We start from the raw sequence: 19,327 nt of genomic DNA, 5'->3' as shown, positions 1-19,327 counted from the left end.
TCCAAGCTGGTTTTTATTACCAGCTGGGTGGATTCGAAGTCCCACCTAGTTCCAGTGCTGTAAAAGAGGTATCTAGAAAGTGATGGTTTTCCTGTGGGTCTTGCACATCAGCTCCTTGGCAGCTTTAATAGAGGATTTTCAGAGAAGTTTCAGCAGTGGCCCTGTCCTGAGATTAATAGAGTCAGTGTAGACCACAGAGATAACTTTTTCAGTACAGTAAGTGTTGGAGTGGTCTGTGTTAGGAATGACAGCAATAATATCAGGTCCCCAGCTAAGCCACAGAAGCCTTCTTAAACCACAATGTACCTTTAAGTCGATTAGTTTAGGCCCTAACCTCCTAACCACCGTGAGTCAGCCTGGGGGCAGGAACACTGTTCCTTTTGCTCTTGTGAATAGGAACAATTCGTGTGCCTTTTCTCCCTCACTGTTAAGGGTGATTGTAGCTAATCAGGATTATTGAGTATTAACCATGTGCTGGGTGCTGTGCTGAATGCTCCAATTGCATTATCTCATTTGATCCTTCTGTCTCCTGCAGGAGGTAGGCACTATTATTATCTCCTTTCAGGCAATTTGCCCAGTGGTAATGTAGCTAGTGAGAAGAACTAAGATGGAATCCAAGTCCACCCATCTCTAGATCCTGCACTCTTAACCGCTGGGCAGCACTGCTGGCCACCTCTCTCATTGGGTGGGCACAGGTCTCTCTGTGCCCTCTGCTCTAGGCTCCGGATTCTGGGGAGAGTAGGATGGGGAAGGAGGACAGCTCTCCCAGGATAAAGGCCTTCCCTTGCGATTCCATCTCTCCCTTTTATCTGTCTCCCACTCCCAGAAGTGGCTTGCCTCCTCCTTTGTGCTGCCACTACCATTCAGCCAGGGCTGCTTTCATTCTTCACAGATGTTGGGACAGGCTATGGCTACTTAGTTACGTTCCTACCCTCCTGTCCTTAAAGTTAGCACAAGGTCCCTTTCAGGCTTTCTAAGAGTTTTTAATTTGTTTGTTTGTTTTTAAACCTAGACCAGCAATGTAAAGAATAGGCATGGATGCCAATGACAGGCCTTTGAGTGGCACCCAGGAATTGTGGTTTTCCTGGGCATCCTAGCACAGGATGGGAGTAGAGGTGGTGAGGAGAGAATTGGGTTAGATGGAGTCTGGGGACGCAGAGTAAGTTCGCCTCCTTCCTCCTTGCTTGGAGAGGGAGGGAGGGTCCTCATCACATTTGCTACCTGTGCAGGTAGGTGGACCTGTCCAGTGGGCAGCCAATGGGAAACAGAGGAGGTTCAGTTCAGTGATGATGTTTAGCCTCTACTGTGTGCCCTGTGCTGCTGAGTTCATGGAGTACAAAGATAATTCTTGGAGCCTACCTCTAGTAGAGGATACAGAGGCAGAAAAGGGTAATTTCAATTTCAGTAGGGTTAAGATGGAGGTGAACACAGGAGAGGCCACTAAGCCCAGTGTTGAGGTGACATTTGAGCTGAGTATCAATGGTCAAGTAAGGGCCTTGTGAGGAGAGATGTGAAGGTTGTATCATCAGTCTGAAGGAATGGCATCAGCAAAACCATGGAAGCATGGAGTGCAAGCGTGGTGTATTGAGGGGACCTACAAGGAGTGGTACAAGTTGCCACATGCCTCCAACAAAAGAGTTCCTGACACATGGTAGAATCTTAAATGTCATTTCAATAAATGGAGATGGAGGATGATAAGGTGGAGAGGATGAGTTGAGTCCGAAGCTATGCATGGGCATCAGTAGTAATACACACCTGGAATGTGTTATGGTTACTACATGCCAGGCACATATGCTTAGTACTTTTCTACTAACTTAGTTCATCCTCGCATGAGCCATATGAAGTAGATATTTTTGTCTCTATTTTTTGTGAGGAAAGTGAGATCCAGAGAGGCTCGGTAATTTGTCCAAGGTCATACAGCTAGTAAATGACAGAGCTGGGATTTGCAACTAGTTCCAGGTTCTTTTTTTTTTTTTTTTTTTTTTTAGGGTTTCACTATGTTGCCCAGGCTAGTCTCATACTCCTGGCTTCAAGCAGTCCTTGTGCCTTAGCCTCCCAAAGTGTTGGAATTGTTGACGTGAGCCACTGTGTCCAGCCGGTCCTGTCTTTTTAACCACTGCTCTGTGTTGCCTTTCTGAAGGCTGTAAGAGTGATGACATGGTCAAATCTCCTTTTTAAATAGACAACACTGGCTGGCATGCAGTGGGTGGATTTGAGGGGGAAAGAGGCCCAATGGCCTGCCAGGGCTGTATAAGTCAGAGATGCTTACCTTTGGGCTGTTGAGAGCATGGCCACTGAGGAAGCACCTCTTAGAAGGACGTCAATACTAACACATGCCTGTGGTTCCTCCAATGTTATTGCCACTTTGTCTCATCTTGAAAAGAGAATTCTAGATTTGGGGAGATGTCCCAGTGGTGCCATCTCAAAGAGCTGCTTGAAGACAAGTTAAAGCATCCTAATGGAAGGGGCAGGCTGGAATTTGGCTACACACAGGCGTCTGGTTCAACATAAATAGGAAAGAGAAGAAAAATAGGATGTTCCCAAAGGACCCCAAACTCCATGTCTGTCTGAACTCTCAGGCCTTCTCCTTTTTCTTTTTCTTTTTTTTTTTTTTTAAAGCAGCAGCATCTGTTTTTGCCCCCCATTGGCCATTAAAAATAATAGATAAAATTTTGGTGTGTATTGTGCGCCAGCTCTGTGTAAGCACTGAGACCGTCTCACTTAACACGTAGAACCCCTGTGGAGGTTGGTCTTATTAGAGATGGGGAAGCTAAGGATCAGGGTGGTTTCATAACTTGCTGAAAGTCATGCAGCTAGAAAGGAGTGGACCTGGTTTGTGTGAGTCCAGAGCCCACTTCTTTTCCAGTCTTCACCTCCTCTCAGACACCCCATGGAAACAACAACACAGAGGCATGCCTTGGGACCAGCCTTGTCCCGTATCCTTCCTGTAGACAGTCCCACTTCTCGGGTCAGTTTCTGTGGCTCGGCATGTGGTGGTCCAGCCTTGCTTCCACATCGTTCCTCACGTTCCTCTGTGGCTTAACGAAAGCATCCCACCTCCGGCCCCTCCATCCTGGTGGCACTCAGAAGGTTCTGTTTGGAGTTCCAGCGGCAATTACTCCCTCGTGGGGAAGGCCTGTTGGCCAGGGAGGTGGGGGCGGGTGGTGCTGGCCAGGTTGGCATGTGTTCCCTGTGCGTTTGGCTCTCGAGGTGTTGTATCGAAGATCTTTGTTTTTAATCATAATATCTCACATATTTTCTTTCCGTGCTGCTCATTGTAAGCTAGCTAGGGGTGGCGGCAAATCTTCCTTTAATTTCCAACATGATGGATTATTCGTTCACTGAAAATGGTGTTTCATTTGCACATGTGCCCCGAGGCTTTTAAATATCAAGCTCATTTGATGATTGTTGGGAATCAATTTAGACTCCACAGTTATGTTCTGTGAGTTGGACTCATGAAGCCCCATTAACAGGGGCTAAAGTTCAAAAATTAGAGTGAGTTCAACTCCATACTCTTAATTTCTTCCTTAAAAAAAAAAATCAATTTTCTTTCCCGAGAATTGACCCGAGAAGCTTTTAAAATTTTTGCTTAAAAGGGAAGAAGACAGTGCAGATGATGAGTTTTTGGTCCCCACCTCTCAGCTTGTTCCTCTCATGCAGCCTGTTCTCCCCTTTCTCATCCCACAGGCCTTTCTTTTTTTCTTTTTTTCTCTCTTTTTTTTTTTTTGAGACTCACTCTTTTATTTTTTGAGTCTCGCTCTGTCGCCAGGCTGGAGTTCAGTGGCGTGATCTCGGCTCACTGCAAGCTCCGCCTCTCAGGCTCAAGCGATTCTCCTGCCTCAGCCTCCCAAGTAGCTCGGACTACAGGTGTGTGCCATCATACCTGGCTAATTTTCGTATTTTTAGTAGAGATGGGGTTTCACCATATTGGCCAGGATGGTCTTAATCTCTTGACCTCATGATCCGCCCATCTCAGGCTCCCAAAGTGGTGGTACTACGGGTGTGAACCACTGCCCCAGACCTATAGGCATTTCTTGATCCTGCTTCTCTTTGCTTTCTACTCACCTCCTCTCATTTCTTCTAGTTTGTCCTGTACCAGTTGAACAAGATTCATATTTCAGCAAGCCACTTTTTCTTCCCTTTTTCTTTTCTTCTCTTTTCTAATGTTCTGTCATACAGGCTGGAATGCAGTTGGAGTGAACACTGTGCACTGCAGCCTCATCCTCCTGGGCTCAAGTAATCCTCCCGCCTCAGCCTCTCAGGTAGCTGGGATCACAGGCGCATGCTACTTTTTTATTAGCCATGCCTGGCTAATTTTAAAATTTTTTTGTAGAGATGAGGTCTTGCCATGTGTCCAGGCTAGTCTTGAAATCCTGGGCTCAAGCAATCCTGTTTCAAAGTGCTAGGATTATAGGTGTGAGACACCGCACCTGGCTTTTCCTTTTTTCTTCTCAGGAAATGAGTCCCTTCTCTAGGATGCCTGTTGATTCATATTTAAGAGCAATGGGGAGCAGAGTGACCCTGCCACAGCAAAGTGTTAAAGCCTCTTGTCTAGGCCTTCCAGAGCCTTTCTAGCACCAGACAGCCTGGGCCATTGCTTATGTGGTAAATTTTTCTTTTGTCTTTTTAGGTTCAGAGCTGTGGTAAGGATGGAATGTGCGTGTGTGTGTGTGTGTGTGTGTGAGAGAGAGAAACACACTCGCATTTAATACAAGAAATGCTTATTTCACAGAAGGTAGCTTTGAATAAGTTTCGGAATTCAGATTTGAAGCTGAGCATAACCAGAAACTTCTACCTGTAAACTTTTTTTGGGGGTTTCCTTCAGAGGAGAAGTGAGAGAAGAAATAATTCTACTCTGAGGAAATGCATAATTTAGAAGCTGTCTGCATGTATAAGAAAACAGACTCTGTATCTGCTCTCTAAACTCAGACTGGCAGCCAGGTCATTGTTTCTTTTTCTCCCCTCTGTGTTTGTATAAGACGAATGGGTCTGGTGTTCTGTGTGCTCCCCAGCGGGCAGCTAAGGCTGTGGACTTCAGCAGCATTTGGCCTGGGGGAAGCCTACTGCTTGTTTTCCCCTGTCTGTCTTTCCTATTTCCTTACTCTATAACTCACCACCCCTTCCTTTCCTGGACGTGCTGTCTATCCTGAGAATGGAACAGGAATATTAGAAAGGTTGAAGGGCCAGGCGCGGTGGCTCACACCTGTAATCTCAGCACTTTGGGAGGCCGAGGCGGGTTGATCACCTGATGTCAGGAGTTCAAGACCAGTCTTGCCAACATGGTGAAACCCCGTCTCTACTAAAAATACAAAAATTAGCCAGGCATGGTGGTGGGCACCTGTAATCCTAGCTACCTGGGAGGCTAAGGCAGGAGGATTGCTTGAACCTGGGAGGCAGAGGTTGCCGTGAGCCAAGATTATGCCACTGCACTCTAGCCTGGAAGACAGAGTGAGACTGTCTCAAAAAGAAGGAAAAAGGAAGGTTGAGGGTATTTCAGGAAACTCCAAGCGGGGTACTTCACTCTACCACCTTTCTACCTGTAACACTATGGCACCCAACAGCATTGGTCTTCTGTGGGCTGTCTTGTCATTCACCTTACCTGCTACTTAGAGTGTGCCCAGGGTGTGATGAAGGGGTTCTGGATCCAAAAGTTTATGTATCTTTCGTCCTGTCTCCTGTGATGGCCGGGCCTAACTCTGAGGCAAAGCCGAGAGAATTATTTCCCACGTCCATTTCCTTCAAGTGTTGCTATAATGTTCACTATAACCTGATTTTACATCTTTAAAACTAGAGGTGGGAGGCTGAGCAGGGGCGACATCATACCTTGGCCCCTGGAGGTCTGAATGCCTTCAACAGTCAGATAACTCACATATAATTGGCCGCTTTGCATGTGGAGCCTCCTTGGCTCAGGGCTGCAGAAGAGGAGTGCTCTCACTGTGGAATAAGGGGTGGTGACTGATACTGTCCTTCAGCCTAGTGGTAGGTAGTGGTGTTGGTCACTCAGGAAGATATAAAACGTCTCAGAAGTATGGCGGCCTCAGTGACTGCTTTGGTGGGAAGGATTCCAGGAAAGGCGGCAGCTTCGCTTTGAAAGATTTGGTTCCAGGGAGGTTTAGAGGAAAAAGAGGATGATGATTTGCAGGCTTTCTCTAAAGATCCAGATGGATCCCAGACGTAGTCCAGCCAGGAAGATCTGATTTTGTTTATCTTCCTTCCCTATCTCCCTAAATAATTTTATCTTCAAAGCATGACGCAGGTGTTAATTAACACTCCCCACTCTCCTGGGAGGTAGGCAAGTGGAAACACCACCCGTATAAGTGAAGCCCAGGGGATAGCAGGTGCGGAAGCCTCAGGCAGGTGAGCCACAGAGAAGCAGAGGAGTCTTAGACCTTGTGGCCTTGCCCTCAGACCTTTATTTGGACTTGCTGCTCACTTAGTTACCTTGGTGCCACCTCGCTTTCTCAGTGTCCTTGGTTCCTAGTAAAAGAGCTGAGGCTGTGGTAGAAAAGATGTATGGTACTATGGGATGAATAAGGGGAAGTCAAAGGGCTGGGAAGGAATTCTGGTGAAATTCACTGTTACTGTGATTTTTAGATGCAGGATTCTGATTATGCCATCGATTTCATTCATTTGGTTTAAAAAAAATAATGTACTATTTACTTCTGAGTGAGGTGTATTGCAGAGAGAATCACTTCTTAGGAAAGAGGTGGCTTACCACTAGGGATCCTGCTGATTGGGAACTTGATCCTTTATATCCCATGCTCAATCTCTCTCTTTTTTTTTTTTTTTTTTTTTTTTGAGACGGAGTCTCGCTCCGTCGCCCAGGCTGGAGTGCAGTGGCCGGATCTCAGCTCACTGCAAGCTCCGCCTCCCGGGTTCCCGCCATTCTCCTGCCTCAGCCTCCGGAGTAGCTGGGACTACAGGCGCCCGCCATCTCGCCTGGCTAGTTTTTGTACTTTTAGTAGAGACAGGGTTTCACCGTATTAGCCAGGATGGTCTCGATCTCCTGACCTCGTGATCCGCCCGTCTCAGCCTCCCAAAGTGCTGGGATTACAAGCTTGAGCCACCACGCCCGGCCGCCCATGCTCAATCTCTAAAGCAAAGCCTGGAGTGTGGGGTTTGCTGCCTCTGCAGGTGATGGCTTCAAGTGTTGGACTCTTGACATCTGGAAATGGATGAGAAACCCAGGCGTGACTGTTGGATGTGGTGAACCTCTAGAGGCTAAACTTTTCCTTCTCCTTTAACCACTTGCCTTGGTTGGCTCAGGAGAGGGGCCCCTGAGGAGTCCTCTCCCTGGGGCTGTAGGTGGTAGCACATCTTCAAGCCTGATGTTATCTAGGGCTGCCTGGGAATGATGATAATGCGTGTGCTAGGTGTCTAATGAAACTGCTGGGATGATACTGAACTTCCCTCTCCAGAAAAGCAGCCAGACTGGAGTCTCCAGTGGTTTCTTTCTCATTCTTTGGGTATCTTGGGCATAATACAAGGAACAGAGAAGTGGGTCATTTGATCCTGTAAGTGTTGCCTTCTTCATGGGTAGCAGTTGGATTCTGCTTGCTTTGTAGGGAGCCCTGCTCCATCAGCCAACGTTAGTCCTCTTTCCTTGATGTTACAGGCTGCTGAGAACTAACCCTAGACCTCTGCGTGAGGGTTCTTCTGCCGAAGACATCACCAGTGTGTGGAGCCTGCCCCACACCCACCCGCTGCCAAACCACGGCCTTTACCTGTGTCTTCCGGTGTTTCCCGTGCGACCCATCCTGTGGGAGTGCCTCGTGGGCTGCTCCAGAGTTCACCCCACACTCAGCAGCACCAATGGTGAAGATGACAAGATCGAAGACTTTCCAGGCATATCTGCCTTCCTGCCACCGGACCTACAGCTGCATTCACTGCAGAGCTCACTTGGCCAATCATGATGAACTCATTTCCAAGGTACACGTTTCCAGCAGGGCTTCCTTGCCTACCTCGGGGAGGGCGCTTAGTGCTCCTAAGGTTGCAGAGGTTTACAGGCTGTCTCAAGAATATTTGTACTCCATCTTTGTACAGGGAGGGTTGACCCACATGACTGTCTCACTCAACTGAGAAATAACTCTGAGTTGGAGGGAGAGAGTAGTAGTTTAATTTGTTATTTTGGAAATTAGGTGTCATCCTTGTTGGAGGCTTTGGGAGCTGGCAGCTTGCAGGCCAGAAAAGGGAAGGGCTGGGGATTGATGGGAGCCTTGTGCTCAGCTTGCTTGGTTTAGGTTGGCGGACGAAGAGTGAAGAGTGCTCCCTGCTCAGAAGGTGAATTCTAAGAAAGCAGGGGGATGTCTTGTAAGAGGAGTTCCTTAGCAAGAAGAGAGAGCCCCCAGGAAATTGTGAGACTGTGGAGTTACTAAAGTGGGTGGCCTTTGGCAGGGACCAAAAGTGGCTTGTTGAAGAGCAGACCCTCTGGCCTGTGGGGGCCTTTAGGGCTTATACATGAGGTAATAATGGCATGACATTTGATCATGATCAGAAGAATGGAGCCCAATTTTTCCTGAGGTGCTTAGGCAGCTGCTTTCTAAAGATGGGGCTGGGGGATTATCAAGTAAATAAACCAACATGCCAGTTGTGCAATTCAGGAAATGGATCCTTCAGGCAGCGTTCTCAGGGGAACTGCTTCCCTCCTGGCCCTAGATTCCCAGGGGAAGAGAAACAGGTTTTACTGGGCTGCACGACAAAGAGAAAGAGATCATGGGAGACTTTTCCCTTACGAAAGCATCTTTACCCAGAACCAGGACTTCACGCCATTAAAGTAAAAACAGACCAACCCACCTTTACACAGACCCAGATGAAGTTTTTTGTTTTGTTTTTAAATCGGTGTTCCTCATCTGTTTACAAGACCTGCTGGAAAAGGTGGCTGTTGCTTTCTTTGTCTCTAGTTTGGTAGCCCCAGCCAGAGAGGAACGAAGGATCTAGTCAGCTCTTGTAGAACAGTCCTCTCTAGCTGGCTGATTTGACCTAGGAGGTGAAGAAAGCTGCCCAAACAACCACATCTGTAGTAATAAGGCTTTTCAAATCAGGCCTGAGGACCGAACCCCCTGTTCTAGCCATTCTCCAGGGTCTAAGGTGACCACAGAGCTTGAAGCGTACAGCCCCTTAGAGTCCTATCCTCCGGCCAGACTTGTGAATCTGCTCCACTTTCTTTTCTTTATGGTTCTGTTAATTCCTCTCCTTTACGCTGCCTACATTTCAGCCAGCCTTTAGCTTCCTTCTCAGCTTCCCTTTGAATTTTGGGGAACCCCTTGAGTCTGGAAGTTTGAATGTGAGAAGGTGTCAGTGAGAGAAGAGAGGAGTTGGTCTCTTGGGTGTTGGAATTGGGTTTGCAAAGTTGGAGGGGAATTGTGAGTTGTCCGTTTTTTTTTTTTTTTGGAAATCTCTAGAGAAATTATTTGCCTATATCTACTGGGAAAGCCAAGACGTCATTTTTTTAAATACAAGGAATCCGTGCTATGTATCATAAGAAATTGAGGTACCCATAAGGTATTTTGGCACCCTCTATGTACTAAAAACTGCAGCTTGACACTTTATAAACGTTACCTTAACCTTCGTATGAAGTCTTTAAGGTAGGTGACATGAGTTATATTTTATGCGGATGAAGAAGCTGAAACTCATAAAACTTGTCCAAGATGTCAAATCAGAGGTTCAGAGAAGAGTGATTACTCTGAGTGGGTGTTCAGGAGGGATTGCTGGAGGAGGTGGTTCTTTGATCTGGGCCTTGTAAGATGGGCAGAAGTTGAGTATGTGGAGATGGTAATGGCCTTCAGAATTTATGTCTTATCTCTTTGGCCTGGTGTACAGGGCCTTTGACAATTTGGCAGAGTCTGACTTTTTTGTGAGGTCTCCAGCCAGTTCTCTACTTTGTTTCAGCCACTCGGAACCAAGCCACATTCCCTGAATGTGCAGGTATGGGTGTTTCAGGGCTGTGTGCCTTAGTCAAGAGTGTCCCTTCTCCTTCACCTCCCTCCTTCACTCCTTTCTCCTGAGCTCTTTCTTATTCATCCTTGGGCATGGCCTATATCTGCTTTACATCTCAGGGTCAGAACCTGACCCATGGCAAGATCTCAGTAAATGATAAATGAATAGATGGAGGTTGAGCCTTGGAGAAGACAAGTAATGAGAAAAAAAAATACTTTGTTGGCCTCATGTCCTTCCTGTCCCTTTTGGGGCAGAAAGGCTCATTCACAAGTCCAGGCCAAAGTCAGCACAGGCTTCAGTTTCATTGGCTCAGGCTGGTACACAGATGGGGTGCATTAGAGCTTGATGATTTAAAGGGTTGGGTGAAATGCCTGGCTGTGGGGAGAGCTGAGGGAGCTGCGGCTGGCATTGCACAAAGGTTCCTTTATTTCACTCCACAGCCACCCCCGGCGTTAAATAATCTATAGATTCTTATGCAGGTCTGCCTAATGGAAAGATCATTGCCCCAGCCTCCTCCTTGGAAAATAGGCCTTTCTTTTCATTCCCCCCCCACCTCTCTTCCATTTAAGAAAGTTCAAGGAGAGAATGTCTCTCCTGTTCTCCTCTCTTGACTTAATCTCCTATGCAGTTTCAGAATCTGCCCAGTGGGAGTTAGGAGCTGGGAAGCAGATAACTGGAGCTGGATCAGCAGTGTAATTAAATGATACTTTGTACTGGTAATAGGGCCTTTCATCTGAAAGCTTGACATTCGTTTGGTGAAAAAAAAAAAAAAAGAAAGAAAAAAAGAGAAAAAAAATGAGTGCTTTCATTATGAAGAAGGGGATACAAAAATCTGAGTGTGACCAGCAGTGAACCGGGACTAGGACTGGAACTTCAGGCTCCCTTCTATCAGTGTGCCTAAGCCTACATGGAAGTGTAGAGTTACAAAGTTTTTAAAAACAAATGGAGTCTGTATTGCCATGGTGGTGAGGAAAGAATCCCGTACCAGTCTTTCTACCTTCATAGCTTACTCTAGATCCCTAGAGGCCTAGTTACGTGCAATCAGCTGTCCAACTTCCAAGCCTCAGTTTCTCACTCATAAAATGGGTAAAATAATGTTTACTATGTTTAATGCTGTCTTAGTCCATTAGGGCTGCTAAAACAGCGTATCATAGACTAGTTAGCTTATAAACAACAGAAGTTTATTTCTCGCAGTTCTGGAGGCTGGGAAGTCCAAGTTCAAGACACCACCAGATTGAGTCTGGTGAGGCCCTGCTTTCTGGTCCACAGACAGCTCCTTTGCACTTAATCTGACATGGTAGAAGGGAAGGGTCATTCTCTGGCCTCTTTATAAGGACACTAATCCCATTCACAAGAGATTTGGCCTGATGACCTGATCACCTCCCAAAGGCCTGATCTCCTACTACCATCATCTTTGGGGTGAGCATTTCAACATATGAATTTTGGGGAGACATTCAGACCATAGCCGATGTCTCTAGTGGCCAGCACCTAGTGTGTGCTCATGATGTGCTATCCCAATAACAGTCCTGTGGAGTAGGCATACACCTCACTGGGGGAGCCGGTTTATCTCATTGCATTGTTATGAGGCTCAGATGAGATCATGGATGTGTGGGTGGTTTGCAAATCACAAACCTCTATGTAAATATAAAGTAGTCTGTTTGCTTCTCTTGGCCTTACTGTCCAAAAGAAAAGAACAGAAAGGCAAGGGGGTGGGTTGGAGGAAATTATTCCTGCCTGACACCAGTGAGTTTTGGTTTGGCTAAGATGGGTTCACTTGGTACCTGAGGCACAAGAAGAGTTGGATATGAGAAGGGGTAGTAGCAAGCCAAGCGTGTCTGTAGAAAGGTAACATGGCATTTTCTCTGTAAAATGGTAAAGAGGGTAGGGGGAAAAGCTCTTTGAGTTGATGACAGAACTATCTAGGGAATGTGCCGAGGCATCCTACAATTTCTTTCTTAGGGGGTGTTGTGGTCTAAATGCTGGAATGTTTGCATGCAGAGGTATTTTGAGTTGGCATGAGGAATTGCTCACATTGTTTCTTCCCTAATGGTACATATAAGCCCTAGTATAAAAATATACTTTGATTATAAAATAATAATTGCTTCATTTGGAACAGTTAGTAGCCAGCCCTAGTGAGAATAATCTAAACACTCATTTTAGTGGACATAATCTATTATGGAAACCTGGGTCTTCACAAAGCTTTTGTATGAAAATGTTCCGTCTGTCATCCTCCCTTCGCCTCTCTCCTGCCAACCCCTTAATGGCATTGTGGAGTAGGCCATTTAGGAAGGATAAATTGGATTAATCTATCACAGACCCACTTCGGGGCCTTGTGACTTCATGCCAGCTCACGGTTGCTTTAGTGCTCTGGGTCCTGGAGGAAAGGAGTTGTAGGGTGCTGTACAGGGGTATCTAGTGGAGGCGGGATGAGGAAACCTTTTGCTCAGTCTCTAGAACTATTTACGTTATTGTTATATCAGATCTATAGGTCAGATTATCTTCTGGTGACAAATACGGAATTTCCAGAATTACGGATCATCTCATTCAAGCCTCTCTTCATGAGGAAACAGGCCATGGGTGACTCAGTGATCAGACTGAGGTCACACAGCCTCAGAGCCAGGGCCGTCCACCTCGTACCCCTCCCCAGCGTTCTGTGTGAGGAGCCCTGGCCTGACTTGTTTTCAAGCACTGGGCAGTCTTTCTGAGGTTAGGAACATTTAGAAGGCGGGTGGTTTTTGTTCCCTGTGGGGTTCCATTGGGCTTACAGTGGTGACATTTTGGTTTTCCCTTCCTGTCTAGAGATTAGATGCAGCATTGCTTTGAGAAGAGTCAGGGAGTGAGATGTTCTGAAGCCTTGTATTGATCTAGTGGCTGCCAAGAGGTAGACTCTGCCCTTGGTTTCCCACCTCTGGCTCTGAGCCCTGGTGTTCTACACCAGTGTAGTGTAGTACCCCCATGCAGTGGTGTGAGGCAGTGCCACGGAGGGAGTGCTGCTATGGAAGTACCGAGATCTGTCCCATCCCATCCTCTCTACCTGTCAGGGCAGGGATTTGTTTCTCAATTCCCATGGCTCACCAGTTTGGTTTGTTTGTTTGTTTGTTTTTCTTTTTTTTTTTTTTGAGACGCAGTTTCATTCTTGTTGTCCAGGCTGGAGTACAGTGGCACAAACTTGGCTCACCTTAGCCTCTGCCTCCCAGGTTCAAGCGATTCTCCTACAGGCATGCATCTCCACACTCAGCTAATTTTGTATTTTTAGTAGAGACGAGGTTCTCCATGTCGGCCAGGGTGATCTCGAACTCCCGACCTCGGGTGATCCTCCCACCTCGGCCTCTTAAAGTGCTGGGATTACAGGCATGAGCCACCGTACCCAGTCTTTTTTTTTCTTTTCTTTTTCTTTGCGGGGGGGGGTGGGGGTGGGGGTGGGGGGAGTGGGGGGTGGGGTCTTGCTCTGTGGCCCAGGCTGGAATGCAGTGGTATGATTTCACTGCACCCGGCCAGTTTGTGTTTTTAATGTACAATAAAACTACTCTCTAAAATCGTGATGGAATTATCTATGTCCTGAAAACCTCATGTAAATAATAAATATAGGAATATAATTTCTAAAAATCCCCTCATTTCTTTTTTTTCTCCAGATGCTCTGGAAAACAGTATAGTGAGCATTGAGTTATATCACTAGTAGTGTTGTTAGTGGCTGCTGTGTCACATCAGACAACATAATTCATAAAGGATATGTACAGTATAATCAGACCAGAATGCCAGTTAGCAAGAATTAAAAATAAAGATGAAAAGAAATAATAAATATATACAATATGAGATGGAGCTCTTGAAGATAATTATTCTATGAACTTATCTAATTTGCAAAATAGATAATTTTAGCCCTAATTTTGTTAATTGAGCTCTAATTTTGATATTCAGTGGATATATGACATAATGATTTTTGCAAAAACTATACTCGAATAAAATTCATATTTTTTAAGAGGAAGGAAAAAACAGATTGCTGGCATAAATGTCTATCTCAAAAAGGAAACCTTTTGTTTCTAGAGTAGTGGGACTTGGCTCTTTACCGGAGCAGTGGTACTAAGAAGCAGAAGGGTGGGAACAACTGCTCTCTATGGCCCGAGCTCTAGTGGGTGCCTCTGCCACTTTGCTGTTGAATGTCAGTGTTTCTTTTTTATTTATTTTTTTGAGATGGAGTCTCACTCTGTTGCCCAGGCTGGAGTGCAGTGGTGCGATCTCGGCTCACTGCAACCTCCGCCTGCTGAGTTCAAGAGATTCTCCTGTCTCAGTCTTCAGAGTAGCTGGGATTACAGGCATGCACCACCACACCTGGCTAATTTTTGTATTTTTAATAGAGACAGGGTTTTGCCATGTTGGCCAGGCTGGTCTCGAACCCCTGACCTCAAGTTACCCGCCTGCCCTGGCCTCCCAAAGTGCTAGGATTACAGACGTGAGCCACGACGCCTGGCCACGTCAGTGTTTCTTAAACATCACTTCTAAGCTACAGCCAAGGCAGAAGTGACAAATTATGGAAGAGTTCCAGCACAATCCAGTAAGTCCAGTTTCAACACATGCTCTACAGACCATTTGGCTTTTATAAAAGAGAATTACATTTCCCAAACCCAAATTACTTAATTCTTTTCTTCTAGTATGTGACCTTTGAAAGCCCTGTCTCCTACTAATGAAGCATTGACTTTTTTGTACTCCTGTAGAAGTATCTGTTGACCACCCAGGAAGGGGTGGCAGGTGAATCAAATCTGTACAGAAAGTCTCCAAACAAAGGGATGTGGTTACTTTACAGTGTTTCTTGGTGAAAAGAAACTATTTGGGGCTTGTAAAATATAGTATCTTATGGTACCTTTCCTCCATAGGGGCAGAGATTGAACGTGTTCAGGATGAAAAGAGCCATGAATTAGGCTGGGATTTTTTTTTTTTTTCTTTTTCTGATACAGAGTCTTACTCTGTCACCCAGGCTGGAGTGCAGTGGTGCAATCTTGGCTCACTGCAATCTCCACCTCCTGGGTTCAAGCAATTCTCGAGTCTCAGCCACCTGAGTAACTGAGATTACAGACGTGCATCACCATGCCCAGATGATTTTTGTATTTTTAGTAGAGATGAGGTTCCACTGTGTTGGCCAGGCTGGTCTCGAACTCCTAACCTCAAGCAATCCGCCTGCCTCTGCCTGCCAAAGTGCTGGGATTACAGATGTGAGCCACCACACCCAGCTTGGGATAATTTCTATAGCACAGTTGGTCCACAGTGGGACCATTTTAACTGTATCTCAAGAGTTTCTGGTGTATGTGGGGACTGTGCCTATACTTGCTCTTTTCATCTTATTGATTCCGTTCTGTCTTTGCACAAATACTAATTATGTACTCTGTGTGTGTGTGTGTGCGCGCGCATGCACATAGCACTATTCTAGATATTGTAATACTACCCTCAAAAATTTTCTCAGGGAACTTTTATCTTAGTTTGGGAGATAATAGATTCATGTTATGCCTTCTTGAAGTTTCTACCTCATCTTTTATGTTTCTCTTAAAGCAGTTATCACAGTGTGATGACACGTTTCCCATTAGCCTGTGGATTACTTGAGGAGACGATTGTGATACCATTTTTGTGTCTCTAGAAGCAGCATGGCTCCTAAGACTGGAAATTTCTTGGTGAATATTTGAGTGACTTAGTACTCAGATAGAGATCCTTTTTTGTTTTTTTTTTGAGAAGGAGTCTCACTCTGTCACCCAGGCTGGAGTGCAGTGGCCAGATCTTAGCTCACTGCAAACTCCGCCTCCCGGGTTTACGCCATTCTCCTGCCTCAGCCTCCCGAGTAGCTGGGACTACAGGCGCCCGCCACCTCGCCCGGCTAGTTTTTTGTATTTTTTTTAGTAGAGACGGGGTTTCACCGTGTTAGCCAGGATGGTCTCGATCTCCTGACCTCGTGATCCGCCCGCCTCGGCCTCCCAAAGTGCTGGGATTACAGGCTTGAGCCACGGCGCCCGGCCGTGAGACGGGGTTTCACTGTGTTAGCCAGGATGGTCTCGATCTCCTAACCTCGTGATTTGCCCTTCTCGGCCTCCCAAAGTGCTGGGATTACAGGCTTGAGCCACCGCGCCTGGCTCAGATAGAGATCTTTATCAATGAGTTTCAGTCTGGGTCCATGGACTGGCTTCAAGGACTCCATGAAATTGTGTGTGTCATTCTGTGGGCATGTATATTTTTCTAGGGAGGGTTTCATGGCTTTCATCAGGCTCTCCACCAAAGATGCTGTTGGTTAGAAAAGGAAAAAAACACACACACAACCAAACTTTAAGATCCATCTGTCTAGAAAACGCAGTTCTGGGAAGACTTGATGGAAGAAGTAGCATTGATCTGTGCTTGGAAGCAGAAGCCTCAAATGATGGGGAGGAGCTGATAAAAGGAGCGGCAGGAACAAAGAGCCAGAGGCAGGGAGCACACAGGCAGCAGCCATTTTTTAGGGTAGAGGTTGAAAAACTGTGAAAACATTGAAAGTGTAGGTCGAAGCCAGATTATTAGAAGAATAGAAGCTAGGATGTTATCCCATTGACGGTTGCTACTGAAGACTTTTAAGCAGGTAATGACATGGCCAGCAAATGGTCAGTGTTGCCGTGGTGTGGCAGATGAACTAGTGAGGAAGAGACTAGAAGGGGGCAAGTGGAGTCTGTCCATTGCAGTGGTCTGAATGTGTTCCAGGCACATGGGGGTCATTCAGCAAATACTCATTGACCACTGCTTGGCAAAGAAATAGAAGCATTCTATGGTTTAAAAAAAAAAATTGTCTTTATCATTTGTAGGCATGGACAAGGGGAATTGAGTTCAGGAAGTCACATGCTTTAAATGGGAGGCAGACCAGACCTGTCCCACAGTCATGCCTGCTCCCTGCGAAAATTAATGATCTGGGCACACATAGAGTTGCTCACCAATTTAGTATCAAGGGAGCTACTTGGGACCAAATCTGGCGAATCATCTTTATGTTTTGTTTTTCTTTTGCTGCAGACTGCAGGCAGCTGGAGTACAAAATCTGCTCAAATGTGATCCTTTCTGTGTGGTTACTTTAAATACCAAAAGGAAATGTTGACTTGAGCGATGAGGCGTACCCTGAAAATTAACTCTGTGGTTTGCAGATGCCTTTAAGGTTCCAATCATAAGACTGTTTTGTATATTATTAGTGTCTAGGCTCTCAGCAGGGACACTGGTAATCAAGCTCGTATTCCCAGTGAAAAATCCAAAGAAACTCTTTTTCATCAGGGTGTTCACCCTGGGAAGCAAGGAGTGGGTGCAGGATCCCTCTGTTTCTGTTTGAGCGGTGGCACTTCCTCTGGCCTCTGGAATGGTAAATCTGCACCATTGCTAGTTTGGCTCTTTGTATTTGGGGGCCTGACTAGAATCCACTGTCATACACTACTTGTTCGGTTCCATAATTCTTGTGTTTTAAACAACATGTAAACCTAGATGGTAGGGATAAGGAGATGAGTCCTGCACTTAAAGAGCCTGTGACGTTTAGGAAACAAGGGAAAGCGAGGCTCACCATGGAGGGTAGAAGAACTTTACAGATAAGGTTATTTGGTGTTGTAACAAACACACAAGATGAAAAATTGCGTTGCTGCTATTAGCTACTATTGATTGAACACCTCCTTAGGTTTATATATATATATAGAGAGAGAGAATCTCGCAGTGTTGCCTAGGCTGATCTCAAACTCCTCACCTTCAGTAGACCTCCCACCTCAGCATCCCGAAGTGTTGGGATTACAGGTGAGCCACCACATTGACACTGGTCCTAAAGACTTACACTTTTTTTTTTTTTTTTTTTTTTTTTTTTTTTTTTTTTTTTGAGATGGAGTCCCACTCTGTTGCCCAGGCTGTGCAGTGGCATAGTCTCTCTCACTGCAGCCTCTGCCTTCTGGGTTTGAGCAATTCTCCTGCCTCAGCCTCTCGAGTAGCTGGGATTACAGGCACCTACCACCACGCCCGGCTAATTTTTGTATTTTTAGTAGAGATGTGGTTTCACCATGTTGGCCAGGCTGGTCTCGAACTCCTGACCTGACCTCAAGTGATCCACCTGCCTCAACCTCCCAAAGTGCTGGGATTACAGGCGTGAACTACTGCACCCAGAACACTTTCTTCTTGATTGAGCACCTACTGTGTGCCAGGAACTCCTTTAGGTATTTTACTTACCCTGTCACTTTACAACATCCTTTCAAGGTGGGGATTAATTAAGGCCATAGGTTACCAGGTTACCAAGAAGCCAGATGGGTTCAGATTCAGATCTGCTCATCTACTTTTTGCTCCCACTTGGCAATGTGGCCTACGTTCTTTCGGCCTTGCCTGTTTTATGGTCTCACTCAGTAATCCTTGTGGCAAATCCCACCCTTTCTTCCCTTCTGTCATTTCCTTTGCCTTGGTGAATCCTCCTCCTTTCCTCTCTGTCTTTTCAGTTTCTACCCATTCTTGAAGAACAGCTCACATCTTTTTTTCTTCTAGTGAGTCTTCCTGGTCTATAGGATGCTCTGAATGTCAGTGGAACTCACTGTCTGGTTGTTCATTTTAATGACTGTCTTGTGGTATGGTCTGTGTTGTTATGGTTGCATGCACTTTTTGTGTATAATTGTCTTGCTTCCTGACAAGATTCTCAATGTCCTGGAGTCATAGATGCTCAGAACTTTATGGCTGAAGGTACCTTTGAACCTGGAGTTTCTAGTTCAACTCCTCATTTTACAGATTAGGAAACCAATGCCCAGAGAGAAGCTGAGGGCCTCTTGATTTTGCACTTTGCTACCTCCCCTCCACCACACCACCTTGCACATAGCTGGTGCTTGTAAGTGCTGGAGGAAGAGAGGGCTGGCATCCGGAAGATTGACAGTGTCAAGCACTCTGATCTTGGGCAAGACTGTTCACCTCTCTGGCGCTCCCTTTTCTTCATTTATCCAAATGAGTGCAATAGGTTAGACTGTCTTTAAAGTTCCTTCTACTTCCCCCTGCATCTTCTGAGTCTAATGTAGTAGCATAAGATGATATGAGGCCATATAACATAGCAGCTTGTGGTATAACCTGTGAGCCAGACCGCCTGGGTTCCAACCCTGGCTTATTCATTTGGTAACTGTGTACATTAATCCCTCTGTGTCTTTTTTTTTTTTTTTTGAGACAGAGTCTCGCTTTGTCACCCAGGCTGGAGTGCAATATGTGATCTCAGTTCACTGCAACCTCCACCTCCCGAGTTGAAGCAGTTCTCCTATTCAGCCTCCCAAGTAACTGGATTACAGGTGCCTGCCACCACACCAGCTTTTTTCTTTTTTTGGTTTTTTTTTTTGTAGAAGATGGGGTTTTGCCGTGTTGGCCAGGCTGGTCTCGAACTCCTGACCTCAGGTGATCCACTGGCCTC

At 46.0% G+C, this 19,327-nt stretch overlaps 1 protein-coding gene across 3 annotated transcripts in view; it reads left to right on the top strand.

Annotated features, from left to right (window-relative positions):
* Positions 1 to 19,327, top strand: part of YPEL2 (yippee like 2) — a 64,027-nt gene that overhangs the window by 12,671 nt on the left and 32,029 nt on the right. For all 3 annotated transcript variants that reach the window (XM_030923385.1, XM_030923386.1, XM_010376819.2), the window contains exon 2: positions 7,616 to 7,929. In XM_030923385.1, coding sequence (XP_030779245.1) covers positions 7,813 to 7,929 — 117 coding nt within the window. In that variant the 5' untranslated portion in view covers positions 7,616 to 7,812. The remainder of the gene's footprint in view (positions 1 to 7,615; positions 7,930 to 19,327) is intronic.

Source organism: Rhinopithecus roxellana, chromosome 19 (assembly GCF_007565055.1).
Source record: "Rhinopithecus roxellana isolate Shanxi Qingling chromosome 19, ASM756505v1, whole genome shotgun sequence".
NCBI classification, from domain to species: Eukaryota; Metazoa; Chordata; class Mammalia; order Primates; family Cercopithecidae; genus Rhinopithecus; species Rhinopithecus roxellana.
The sequence above is the reverse complement of the archived record's forward strand: the minus strand, read 5'-3'. Positions and strand labels throughout refer to the sequence as shown.